The sequence below is a fragment of the Terrapene carolina genome, unplaced genomic scaffold (assembly GCF_002925995.2).
Source record: "Terrapene carolina triunguis isolate 2854851 unplaced genomic scaffold, T_m_triunguis-2.0 Scaffold53, whole genome shotgun sequence".
Lineage (NCBI taxonomy): Eukaryota > Metazoa > Chordata > Testudines > Emydidae > Terrapene > Terrapene triunguis.
The window spans coordinates 9,115,530-9,127,610 of NW_020664404.1; the positions used below are offsets into that span (position 1 = coordinate 9,115,530).

The window sequence follows — 12,081 nt, forward strand, 5'->3', positions numbered from 1 at the left end:
AGGGTCTTACAAGTGCGGTGAAAACTTCCCCATCCCCCGGTTCCCATTGTTATTTGCCTATCCCATTCTGCCAGTGGCCCTCCGTTCTAGCCTGCAGTGACCCCTGCATTCCAGTCCTTCCCTCTTCCTTCTGGGGCCCTGTAGCTCCTGGGCCATACGGTGCCCTTTCCCCCAGTTCTGGGGCTGCCGGAGCTCGACATTTCTGGTTGCGAGGCTCTTTGGTTCTGCTTTGCCCACGGCAGGGTGTGGCATCCGGAAGGTTGAGATCTGGCCCAGCCTGACTCTCTCGTCAGGAGCCTACACCTTGACACTGAGCTGGGAGGCTGGTGCTGGGAACAAAAGGAGCTTTCTTGGAGTGGAGGAGAGTGAGTAACTGGGCATACCTGCCTCAGGTTGGCAAAGAGGCCAGACGCACACAATGCAGACGCTACCTTGGCTGAAGCCCACAGAGGCAGGGAGGAGCTCTGAGTAATTTGCTCATGCGTCCCCTCATTATTTTGGATGAGTAACTGGAGGAGTTCTCTTCTGGTACGGAGCCCTCGGAGACTGCAGTCTCCCTTCTTCTCTGCGGGTGGCTGGAGTTTGGGGAGCAGAGCTCCCCAAATTCTTCCTCTCCTGTCTCTGCCAGAAGATATCTGAGGCTGGATGGCCCTTAGGTGTGAGGGAGTCCCCCCTCTCTTTCTCCTCTGCTTTCTCATAGCTTTCCCTGTAACAGCTCTTTCCCCATAGCTCACCACCCCAGAGCACACTTGGAGAGAGTCTTAATCAAAGGACTTTTGGAAGGAACAATACAGAGACTCCCAAACCAATGGATCAAGAAATCCAGCTCCAGAATTCAGAGAAGAACATCCAAGGAGCCCTTCGGGTTGCTTTCTGCCTGCTTCAAATCCCAGAGCCAGATCCCTTTAGTCAATGGATCTAGAGTCTCTCAATCTGTCTTGCCTCTTGAAGACACTGTCCTTGGCTTAGGTCCATATTGTGGAGCCACTGAGCTCCAAACTCTGCTCCCTGATCCTTTGAAACCGCAGCCTGTTCGTTACGGAGTGCCACATCCCACCTGCTGGGATACGATGGAGGTGGAAATTGAATAAGGGTCATGCATGGAGCTCCCTAAATGGATCAGCCCAGCACCACCACAGGTGATTACTAGAGATGTTAATAATGGAGGTGGGACTGTGTGGGCTGGGGGATTGGGGGTGGGCTAAAGAGCCTTTTGCTTTTAGGCTGATGGTTCAGATCCAGCCCAGAGGAAAACTGTTACCATCTGCTGGCTCTTTGGTGGTCTATCTGCTCTCCCAGTAGGCTGTCTCAGGTCTCTGGGCATTTCTATGTAATAAACTGGCTGGATTTCCCCAGGGGATAAGTGCCCCCAATACAAAGACACCCCTGCAGCTGGCAACATTGGGCAGTTTGAGCAGAGCGAGAGTCAAGGCTGAACTGGGCCATGGTGACCAAACTCCGCTTTTGCCCCTAGAGGGGTGGGGGAAGGATGCTTGGCACCTGCCTGGTGTAGACCTGTCCTGCCAATAAACAGGGGGCTCAGTCTCCAGGATTACAGCCCATGTAAACACAGTGCGCTGGGCAAGCAGTGGGAAAGGAAAGGAGAGACACCCTCAGCCCCATGGGAATGGAACCAGAGAGCCCAGCAAGCAGGATAGGATGGACAGCTGGGCGTTTTGAACCAAGAGCCAGGCAGGGACAATACTGGGTAGGGCAAGCAAGAGAAGGCCAGGGGTCTACTCACAAACTCCAGGCAGCTCTGCAAGCGTCCCCCACCCCCAACAGCTCTGTCCGGAGAGCTGCCCTCCCTACTCTGGCTTCTGCTGAGACCCTGGCGTTGCTGCAGTATGCTCCTGTCTAGGCAGCCACAGGGGTCCCGCTAACCCATTCTCCCCCAAACCCTTTCCACCCATGGCACAGGGGATCCAACCCAGCTTTGTCCTGCCTTGTTCCCCCAGAAGAGCCCCCACAGGCTCATGTGAGATTCCTCCCCCCCCCACCACCACCTCCTTTTAACTCCATTGGACAAGGGGGCTCTGTGGAGGGCAAGAATAGGAGGCAATGCTAAGGGCTGTCCTTGCTGAATGGGGCTGGCTGACGCTTATGCCAGGACAACCACCTCCCGGGCTCTGGCACTGTGCAGAGACGGTTGGGCACAGGCTGCAGGTCTGTGCCAAGCCGGCTGGGCGCCAGCTGTGTAAGCGCCCGCTGCAGATGAGCAGGTTAGAGATGTACAGTACATTCCTCCCCTGGCAGAGGCACCCTCCCTCCCCCCCGTGTGACAACAGCGACTGGAACAGAACTTTGATCACCTTGTGATCCCAGGGCAGGGCAGGAATCTCACCAGGGCAGAATGGCCCGGACCGAATGTGAGTGAAGGGACAGGCACAGACGGACCTGTGGGTATTGCTGTGCAGCCTCTCTCACTCGGTTCCCCAGCTTGGGGGACCACCTTCTGCCCATGTGAGCGCGTAGACAACTGCTGCCTTGCACCCTAGTCGTGGCTGCATTTCACTAGCTGCTGCAGACATGGAGTTACATTCGCCCCTGTTTCGCTGGCTTCTATCACGTGGTTTCTGAAGCTTCACCCGTGTCCGCACTGGGCCTGGGGGAGTGAGGCAGCTTGGGGGCTGTGGGGTTGTGGCAGGTCCAGGTGCTGCAGCCCCTCCTCTGCCAGAGGCTGCCACTGGCAGCTGGTGCAGTCCCAGAACAGGTAGCGCTGGAGAGGGAGGAGGTGTGTGGCAGGGCCCCTCAGTGAAGTACATCTCCTGGGGAGTTTCTATCGGTCGGGCCCCCCTGGCGCTCACAGCACACTCTGGAGCTGCTCTTCCCTAGTGTAACCACCCACCTCTGGGAAACACCAGCAGCCTTTACCCGGGGGTGAATACCTGGGTGGGGCACGCGGACTCGCTGGCACAGGGACTTGGAATCTGCCTCTCTCCGTGCCAGCGTGGGTGGATCCAGCCGCTGCGGAGCTGCTCGGTGCCAGCAGGGTCCTTTGGGACCAGAGATGCTACAGAAGTGAACCAGTGGTATCAATGCTGCGTCTGTGCGCAGAGAGCTGGCCTGGGATAATGGGGGCCTGGGTGAATCATGTGTGTAGAACTTCCTGCTTCAGCAAAATGCTTTCTCCAGCTCCTTTCCTCCAATCTCCCCAGCCCCATGGCTCCTGGCCAGCTGACTGACGCCTCATGCTCTCAGGACTAGGGTTATTCATGCATGTCAGCTTTCTGGCAGTTCATGCTGTGGGGCTGAGCTCTGGGAGCCCAGGAGGGAGTCTTCTGGGCTCAGTTGGTCCTTCTTTCTCTGCCCATGCTCCGGGGACGATCTCGCATGGAGCATCACCAGTTAATAGGTGCAACAACGGGCTTAAAGCGTTGTAAGAGACATAGCATCAGCTGGTCAGCAAGAGCAGGGGGTTGGGAGCCAGGACTCCTGGGTTCTGTTCCCACCTTTGAGAGAGTGTGTTGTCTAGTGGTTAGAGCAGGGGGGCTACGAGTCAGGATTTATGGGTTTTGTTCCCAGCTCTACCAAATCACATTGCTCCGTTGCCCCAGTTTCCCCATTCCCCAGGTAATGATACTGAGCTCACAGGGGTGCAGTAAATGAATGTTTGTAAAGCCGTTTTAGATGCTATTGAAGTGCAGAGGTTTGTCTTCTCTAGGAGGCATGTAGGGAGGATTAATTAGATAATGGCTACAGAGTGCTATATAAATGCTACATTAGTATTGCAACGTGGTATCAGCGGGTCACGCTGCAATGCTGGTATGGCTCTCTGCAACTCGACACAATACCTCCTCTTCCCCACATGCTTCCTGTTGCTAGGGCTGGTGGAAGGGCTAAGGAGGGTCGTGGGGAGACGTCTGTGTCCTCTCTAACCTTCCTTGTCCTCCCACTTGCCTCCCTAGCTGCTGGGCTGAATCCCAGAGGTGGCATCATGGTCTTGTGGTTAGAACTTGAAACTGTGAGTCAGGAGAAATGGGCTTTATTCCCAGCTCAGGGAGGGAGCTGGGTCTAGTAGTGGGAGCAGGGTGCTTTGAATCAGGACTGCTGGCGTCTCTTTCCAACTCGGGCAAGGGGGTGTGGTGTCATTGTTGGAGCAGGGTGGCGAGGGCTAGGATTCCTGGGTTCAGTTCCCAGCTCAGGGAGGAGAGTGTGAGCTATTTGGAGCAGGGGCCTGTGACTCAGGAGTCCTGGGTTCTGCTCCCAACTTTGCTACTGATTTGTGGTGTGCAAGCTACTGCTGCTCTCTGCCTCACTTTCCCCGTCTCTGAATGTTGCTGTAGTTTAGCTGCATGTGTAAGTAAAGTGCACTGAGATCTGGAGGGGGGAACAAGTGCATGCTATTTATTTCTGCCTGTGTGGCTCATGGCTCCCCCTCCTGCTTCCCATGGGGAACCTGTCAGTGATGGGGATGGTGCTCCATTCACACGGACCCCAGCAGAGCTCCTCTCAGGCCCGTTTGCTGTCCTACAGTCTCAGGCCACATCCCGCGGTTCTCAAAGGGCAGAGGTAAAGAACCTGCTATCTGCAATGGGTGAGGTGGTACATGGTCCCCGAGGTCATGAGCTCCATAGGGGACTGCACTGCTTGCTTCTCAGGGTGTGGGCAGTGCATGGGACGCTGTGTGCTCTGTGCAGAGGACACTCCCTGGTGCTGTATGGCTGCTGCGCAGACGGTGTTTGTGCTGCAGAGGGTGGTGTGTACACACGCCCTGGGGTGGTAGGGTGGGGCCGTGTGCGTGTGTATGTCTCCATGGAGAGCTGCCCGGCGTGTTATACAATCTGCTGTCAAGAGAGCTTCAGTTTCAGCATGGGGAGGTTACAAAACATTTCACCCTGGCGTAGCACAGCAATTCAAATGCATTCCCTACGCAGGGCAGGGAAGAGGACAGATGGACCCTCCTCCCCATCCCCCCATGGAAATGAGGGGTCCCTGGGAGGGGGCAAGTCAGAGAGGAAGTTGGGAGGTTGAGCAGAGGAGCCACTAGAAATCAGACATGGGCCAGAGCTGCACAGTTCAGTTCTGGATCTGAATTTCACCAAGCTTTGGGGGTGTTGGATCCGGGGGTCGGGATCAGACCCATCCCTGCTAGAAAGCTGGCGGATTTATAGCCACAGAGCCATTGTCAAAGGGGTGAAAGGAGGAAGAAATGAGCATGAAGCCCATGTTTTTTGGAGACAGTTATCAAAACTGCAATGTGCTCCTGGAGGTGAGTGGAGAAGCTCCCTGCGGATCCTGAGTGGATCTAGAATATAAGCCAGCCCCCTATCCCAAACCCACACATCCTCTTCTAGGTCATTAGTAGCTGTGGAAACCTTCGGTGTCTACCGCATGCCGAGTCCCGAACCTAGCCCAGCACCACTCCCTGCCATTCTCATGCTGAGTTTTGTTTGCTGACAGGGTACGGAGCACCTGGGAGGACAGTCAGCACCACATGACAGGGAACAAACCATGGAAAGTGACGCCAAGAACGGGGAGGCTGCGCCGAGATGGAGGAGACCTCAGGGAGGAGCCAAAGAAACCCAGGTGCTAGAGGCCGTGGTCGGGGCCGTACGCAGGAGCGGAAGTGTGGCGCCGGGGATCCCTTCCAAGAGCTGTCGGGACGGGGTGGACCTGAGCTGCGTGCCTGGGCCCGACTCAGCGCTGTGCCCCGGGGAGAAGGCCTCTTTGTGGAAGCGCGCCGAGAGGGCGAAGGAGTTCTCTCCGTGTCTGAGATGGGGCCGAGAGACCCTCGGGGGGCTGGAGACAGCACTGGACTCTCCGTACCATCCTGCCGTTGAAGCAGATTTCTCCAAGCGCATGGAGGCCAGGCACCAGTTCCCCAGGAGGATGCAACTGAAGGAGACACCCGAGTTCCAGCTCCACTCCGAGCCCAAGAACGGGGAGGTAAATATCAGCTGGGCGGAGCAGAATAAAGACAGGCCTGGCCCTATGTGGACAGAGGCCATGCTGGCCAGCCAGCTTGCCCTGTACAGCCACGCTTACCACAACTACCCCCTGCCGTTATCTGGGCTGGAAAACCAAAGCCCGGCTGCCACTGGCAAACCTTACCAGCTATCTGAGCAAGACTCCCTCCACTCCGCCAGTCCCTCTGGGGACAGCGCGGGCGACCCCCCTTCCTTCCACCACCTGAACACCCACTGCCCCTTCCTGGTGGAGGCCAAGCTGGCAGAGAGGAACCCCTTCTTGGCTTCCTCCATCATATCAGCAAGCACTCCAGCTGAGTCTGCCTATGGCAATAGCTTGGCCAGCCTAGCCCTGGCTGGCCAGCCCCAGGACTGCCCCTCTGCTTTGGGAGAGGCCCAGTACACTGACCCAGATTGGCACCGGGCACCTTACCCATGCGCATGGAGCCAGCCAGCGTACCTGGCACCCCATCCAAGAACAAAGACCCCGTCTGCTTTTGAAACCTGCTCCAGCTCAGGAAGCAAGGTAAGTGCTTGGAGTCTATACAGCTATTGCTCTTCGTGTTACAGTGGCACCGGGAGGGAGACCCCAGCTGATAGCAGTGTGCTAGGTGCTGTACAAACACACACTATTGGCCAGCAGCACCACGGAGAACAATGCTGTTGGGCGCTGAGCTCTTTTGAGCATCTGGCAACAAGAGACAGTCCCTGCCCCAGAGACCTTCCAGTCTAACTAGACAAGACAGGCAGGGAAAGTATGGTTATTCCCATTTCACAGATGGAGAAACTGAGGTGCAGAGCGATTATGACTCACCCAAGGTGCCTCAGAGAGTCTGTGGCAGAGTCAGGAATTGGATCCTGGCCCTTTAAATCCCATCCCAGTTCCTTAACCTCAAGTCTATCCTACTAAGCGCCCTCAGTTCCACAATCTATTGCATGCTCTTTGGGAGGGGTATTGGAGACGACTCATGTCCTGGGGCTGGAGATCAGCAGTGGACAAGGTCCCAGCGGGGATGTCCGGGCTCAGGAGTGAATTGAAGACCTGCTTTCTGACCTGCCGTTGGACTCATCTCTTGCTAGAAATGAGCCCAACCATTCATGCAAAAGCACATGCAGAAAGGGGAGTGTGGAGCCAGGTGACATGGCAGAGGAAGAGACAGACCTGTGCGTGGGCGTTAGACCTCCACTGCAACTGAACCCTGGATGCTTTTGTATTCAGAGAATGAATCAGGAAGGTCCTTGTTGGCACCGTTAGGTAGGAGGCAACCAGGGATACGTGTCTGGAATCAAATTGACAACATACCCATTAACTAGGACCCAGAACTAGGGTTCTCTATCGGGAATAGTCTCCTCTGTGCTAGCCCAACCGGCTCTGGACTCTTTCCCTGGGGAGCTGCATAGAGAGCAGCCAGGGGCTTAATTCAACCAGCCACTCTAGCACCCAGGATCAGCCAAGCAGCATGTTGTGCTCAGCAAGGAACAAGACTAGAGAGGGTTAAATGCCTGGGATGCCTCCCCAAGAGTAGCAGCCAGCCAGTGACTTTTAAATGTGAAAGCAGCTGTTGGTTTGCAGGGTATCCCTGGGGAATATCTGCCTGGTGTAACTGGATCTGCCCCCAATTGTGCTTGCCCTGGGTGACGAGGCCAGGCCTTGTACAGGCGGTGGGTAGGGGTGCCCGTTAGTGGGAGTGATTCAGGCTCATGCCCAGCTCCTGGGCCTGGCTGAATTTTCATGTATGGGGAAATGCTGTTGCTGAAGGCTGCAGACCAGTGCTGCCCCACCACACCCCAGTGCTAGTGCTTCTGGCTTTTCTGGCTGGTGCTGTAGGCCCCCCTCCCTAGTATGGAGGGTTGGGTCCTTAGCCGGGTGCAGGTGCTTGAAAAGGCTGGGAGCCACTCTCCCAGAACACTTGTCTTGACGCTGACCCCTCTACACCACACACGACGGTCTGTGGGACCCAGGTTTGTGGACTTGGTGTTTCCAAGCCTGTGTGTGAGCGTCCACTGTGCATTGTAAACCTGGACTTCCAATCGCTGGACCCGGGTCTCACAGCCGCACTAACGCATCCATACTACACTACACAGACCTTCTGATTCGGGTCTGCGGCTTGAGCTGCATCCACACTGCAAAATGACAGGCCTTGGTCCCCAGTCCCAGCAGGACTCTGACCTGCTCCCCAGCAGGTCCTAGGACACTGGTCTGGAGCCCTTGCTGCCTTAAGTCAGACTCATCTGTGTGTGGATGGAAGTGGGGCTTGGGCTCAAGCTTGAGTCAGAGCCTGGGCTTAGTGTGCAGTGGAGACAGACCCCCTGACGCCGGAGTGCTAGAGATGCGAGCGTTTGGAGGAAGTGAGTGAGCATGGTCTCCAGGGTCCCCAGTCTGACTGCAGGGAGCCCAAGGGGAGATCCCGAAGAAGGGACGCTGTTGGTAGATCAGGAGTGAGAGATGGGACAGTGTGTAGCGGTGGCAGACGCAGCCCGAGGGTGAATTCGTGGCACTTGTCTGAGTCGTGCTAACGGGGGCAGAGGCGGGGGCGCTCAAGGCTACTCCTGCAGTGCTGTTGTGGCAGTTGTGAGAGGCTGTCTGGCATTGGGACAGGACACGGACACCATCTGAGAACGGCAGCTCCTGGGTTTGGACTCCCTTCCACTGCCTCGAGTGACCTGCCTGGCCGGGGGGCTCAAGGATTAGTCAGTCAAGGATGGCGAAGCACTGGGGAAATGAAAAGCTCTGCTTACTTGCCAGGTAAAGCTTGAAGCCCTGGTTCATTCTTTCTTCAGTCAGTGAGGGTTTAACCTGAGCAGGGGTTTAGTATTATTTATTTGTTTCCAGTAGCCGCCTGGAGGCCCCAGCCAAAACCGGGGCCCCGTTGTGCTGGGTGGTGTACAGACACGTGGTAAGAGACAGTGCCCGCCCTAGAGAATTTATAATCCAAACAGTCCAGAGACACACAGGGAGGGAGAAAGGAAGGAGTATTATCCCCATTTTACCAGTGAGGAAACTGAGGCACAGAGCGACTAGGGGCCAGATTTCCTAAAGAGCTCAGAACCCAGTCGCTTCCATGTAAGAACCTAAAATAAGTTGTGGGAGCAAAGCGCGTCTGCAAGGCCTGACTCATGAGACTTGCCCAGGCTTACACGGAGTCCGGGGCATAGCCGCATGTCCTGATTCCCGGCCCAATGCTCTAAGCACGAGCCCGGGTGTTAGTTCGTATGGCAGGTGTGCCCGCTGGGCCTGCGCTTGTTCCCCCAAACACACTTGCTCCTCTCACTCTTCTCCCCCTAAAATTCCCCCCTCCCCACTGACTCCACTCAGCGCTTTGCTGTTTCCCCTCTAGGAGTTTTACCAGAAGAAGGATCCTGGCTTTCCCCACACAGGAAAGGACCTGGCCCCTGTGCCCGACCGGGCGCAGCCTCAGCTGCTCGGCCAGTACAAGGTGGGGAAGGTGAAGCGAGATGGAGAGAGCGAGATGGAGGTGACCTACGTGGAGCCCACGTGGAAGGGAGCTGAGCAGAGGGGGTGCATGGCACTGGCCCCTCCCAGTGACCAAACCCTTCCTAACAACCATGGCCAAATGGGTCAGCCACTGTTCTACCTAAAGCACAAGGTGGCAGAGAGCTTGTGGTCCAGCCGGCCCCTGGTTCTGGATTATCCTCTCAGCAAAGCACCGGCCAGGCCCTCCGAGTCCAAAGACGAAAGCCTCATGTACCAAAGCCTGAAGCCTGGCTCCCCTGCGGTGCTGCAGGAATCCTCTGGATCTCCACTCACGGACAGAGTCCAGCCCCCTGCCCTTTCCAAAGTAGAGCTCCCATCTGGGATGGAGGTGCTTCCAGCTCATGCTCTCCCCTGCAAATGCTCCCCTTGGGACTGCCCCCCGAGATGCTGCAAGAGGTGCCAGGGGGCAGGCTGCGATGCTGTCAACTCCTTTGGCACCAGAAATGAGATGCCCGGGCCATACCGAGAAGTAGATGGAGCCTTGGGAGGACATGGCATCCAACGGGGCAAGGATTCCTCCCTGCTGCCCTGCCCTCCCAGCAATCACCACACCAAGCTGAAGAAGACCTGGCTGACCAGGCACTCGGAGCAGTTCAGATGCCCTGCTAGCTGCCTCGGGGACAAAGGGGCTCCTGGTCAGATCAAAGAGGGTTTGCCTCTGAGGTTCAAAGCTTTAAAGAGGGAAGGCCAGGAGAGCGCTGAAGAAGCAGACCGATCTGGCAAACGGACAGCTAAGCGGCCTCACAGCCATGTCTCTGGGGAGGATCTCTGGAGCCCATGCGTCGGCAGGGGTAGCTATTCGGCAAAGCGGAGCTCAAAGGTAGCCGAGAACGAGGCGCTAAATCCCACGAGGAAGGATTGTGAGGCCCCGGAGCAGAGGGAGGTGGTCCCAGCAATGGGAAGGAAAGCAGATGCAGGAGATGGAGGTAAGAAGCTTGGAACCTGTGTAGCCAAGCAGAGCAACGGGGATGCTAGGCCAGAGTCGTGGTGGCGTGGGGCTAATTCTTGCTCTGCAGCTGCCCCATCCTTGCATAAGACACCCCTGCAGAGCAGCAGCTTGAACAGCCTTTGCTAGCTGGCCTGGCCCGCGAGGCAGAGCATGACTCCTGCACAGAGCATTGGCATAGGCTAGTTATGTTCTGGGGTAACTTTCATTGGGCCGGAGACATTCAGATTCAACGGTGACAGTGTGGGCGGATGGATGAAGGATATAATTCAGTTCCCATTCTTTGGTCCCTGAGAAACACGTGTGCAAACGCAGACACGCAAACACACACACATAAGTAGGTACACAAGAATGCAACGACACACCCCAGCAAGATACACATGCATGAAAAATATGCGTGCATACATGTAAATACAGACGCGTGTGCGCTCAGGCACAGAAAGACAGTCAGACAAGAGCAAAGCCCATGATTTGCAATTGCTTTGACTTTGCTCTTCGGTTATGGAGGGAGCCAGGAGAGAAGGAGATGGGACTTTGTCCCTAAATCCTTGCTCGTAGTGCCTGGTGGTGGGGACTAAGATGTCTCCTCAGGTCTCCTTCCTTTCCACAGCAGCTCAAATGCTTTAGAAAACGGCTGGGCTGGGAGAGTGCAGGACTGGGGAACTTCTCTAGTGTTTCCTGCTGTCAGAGTCCCATGGCTCCCTCCTTGGCCCTCTCCTCTCCTCCCTCTCTCCATGGGAGACGGCATTCCAAACCCATTCAGATGGGGTCCCTGCCCCGTAGAGCATACAAGGCAAATTAACGTGGTGCAATACAAGCATGCCATTAAAAGGCTAGGCTGTGAGGGAGGGCGAGGGGGACAATAATCACAAGTTCTTCAGGGCAGGGGACTATGTTTTCCTGGGTGTTTGTGCAGCACCCAGTACATGGGGGCCTGATCGTGACTGGCAATGCAGATATTAAATAAGAGTAATCATGTAGTTACTCACTAAGGGACGGACACAGCCTAATGGTTCTTGGAGGGACTTGAATATGGCCAGGGGACTGGTGTAGGGGGGTCGTGGACAGCATTCCAAGTGCAACTTCCGGCATGTCGCCAACTCTAAGCATTCAGCAATCATGAATAGGGCCCCCCCAAATCATGAGATGATTTACAGATAATTATTTTGGGCTGCTTTTTCTTTGCTTTTTGGTTCCGGAGCCTTTAGGGTCATGCTCAGGTCACGTTCTCAAGCTTTTCTCCCCCACCACAAGGGCTAGAAAGTTATTGTGTGTTTCTGTTTTAAATGCAAGCTGAGATTCTCCTGTAATCACTTGACTTCTGGAGCTGGGGGCGGGGGGAACCAAATATTGGAAAACTCGCAGTCAAATGAGAACCCTGCTTAAGAGGCAGCATAAAAGAAGGGGCGAAGATGCCTGTGTGAAGAGGACAGAGAAGGGGCATTAAGGCTGGCTCATTGGTGAAGGCCGAGAGGGCAGGGAAGCAAATGTGAAAGAAGACCAAGTCAGAGATGGCAGCAGATATGAATGAAGGAGGGCCAGGAAAGATAACCAGTTTGAATCTGACGCTCAATGTATGGGAGCCAGTGAGATGCCTCAAGGATAGGGAATAGGACAGAGCTGCAGAAGCCAAGAGGAGGCAGGGGGAGGGAGCTAGCGTCAGAGGCCACAGGGATCTTGTTTGTTCCCCTGGCTTCATCCATCGCCTTGAGTGACCTACCTCTCCACCC

General features: G+C 55.8%; 1 protein-coding gene across 1 annotated transcript in view; it reads left to right on the forward strand.

The window, feature by feature from the left end:
- The window catches only part of HR (HR lysine demethylase and nuclear receptor corepressor), a 56,018-nt gene that overhangs the window by 24,508 nt on the left and 19,429 nt on the right, over window positions 1-12,081 (forward strand). The window contains exons 2-3 of the mRNA XM_026658011.2: window positions 5,404-6,435; window positions 9,248-10,331. Of these exons, the coding sequence (XP_026513796.1) occupies window positions 5,404-6,435; window positions 9,248-10,331 (2,116 nt within the window). The remainder of the gene's footprint in view (window positions 1-5,403; window positions 6,436-9,247; window positions 10,332-12,081) is intronic.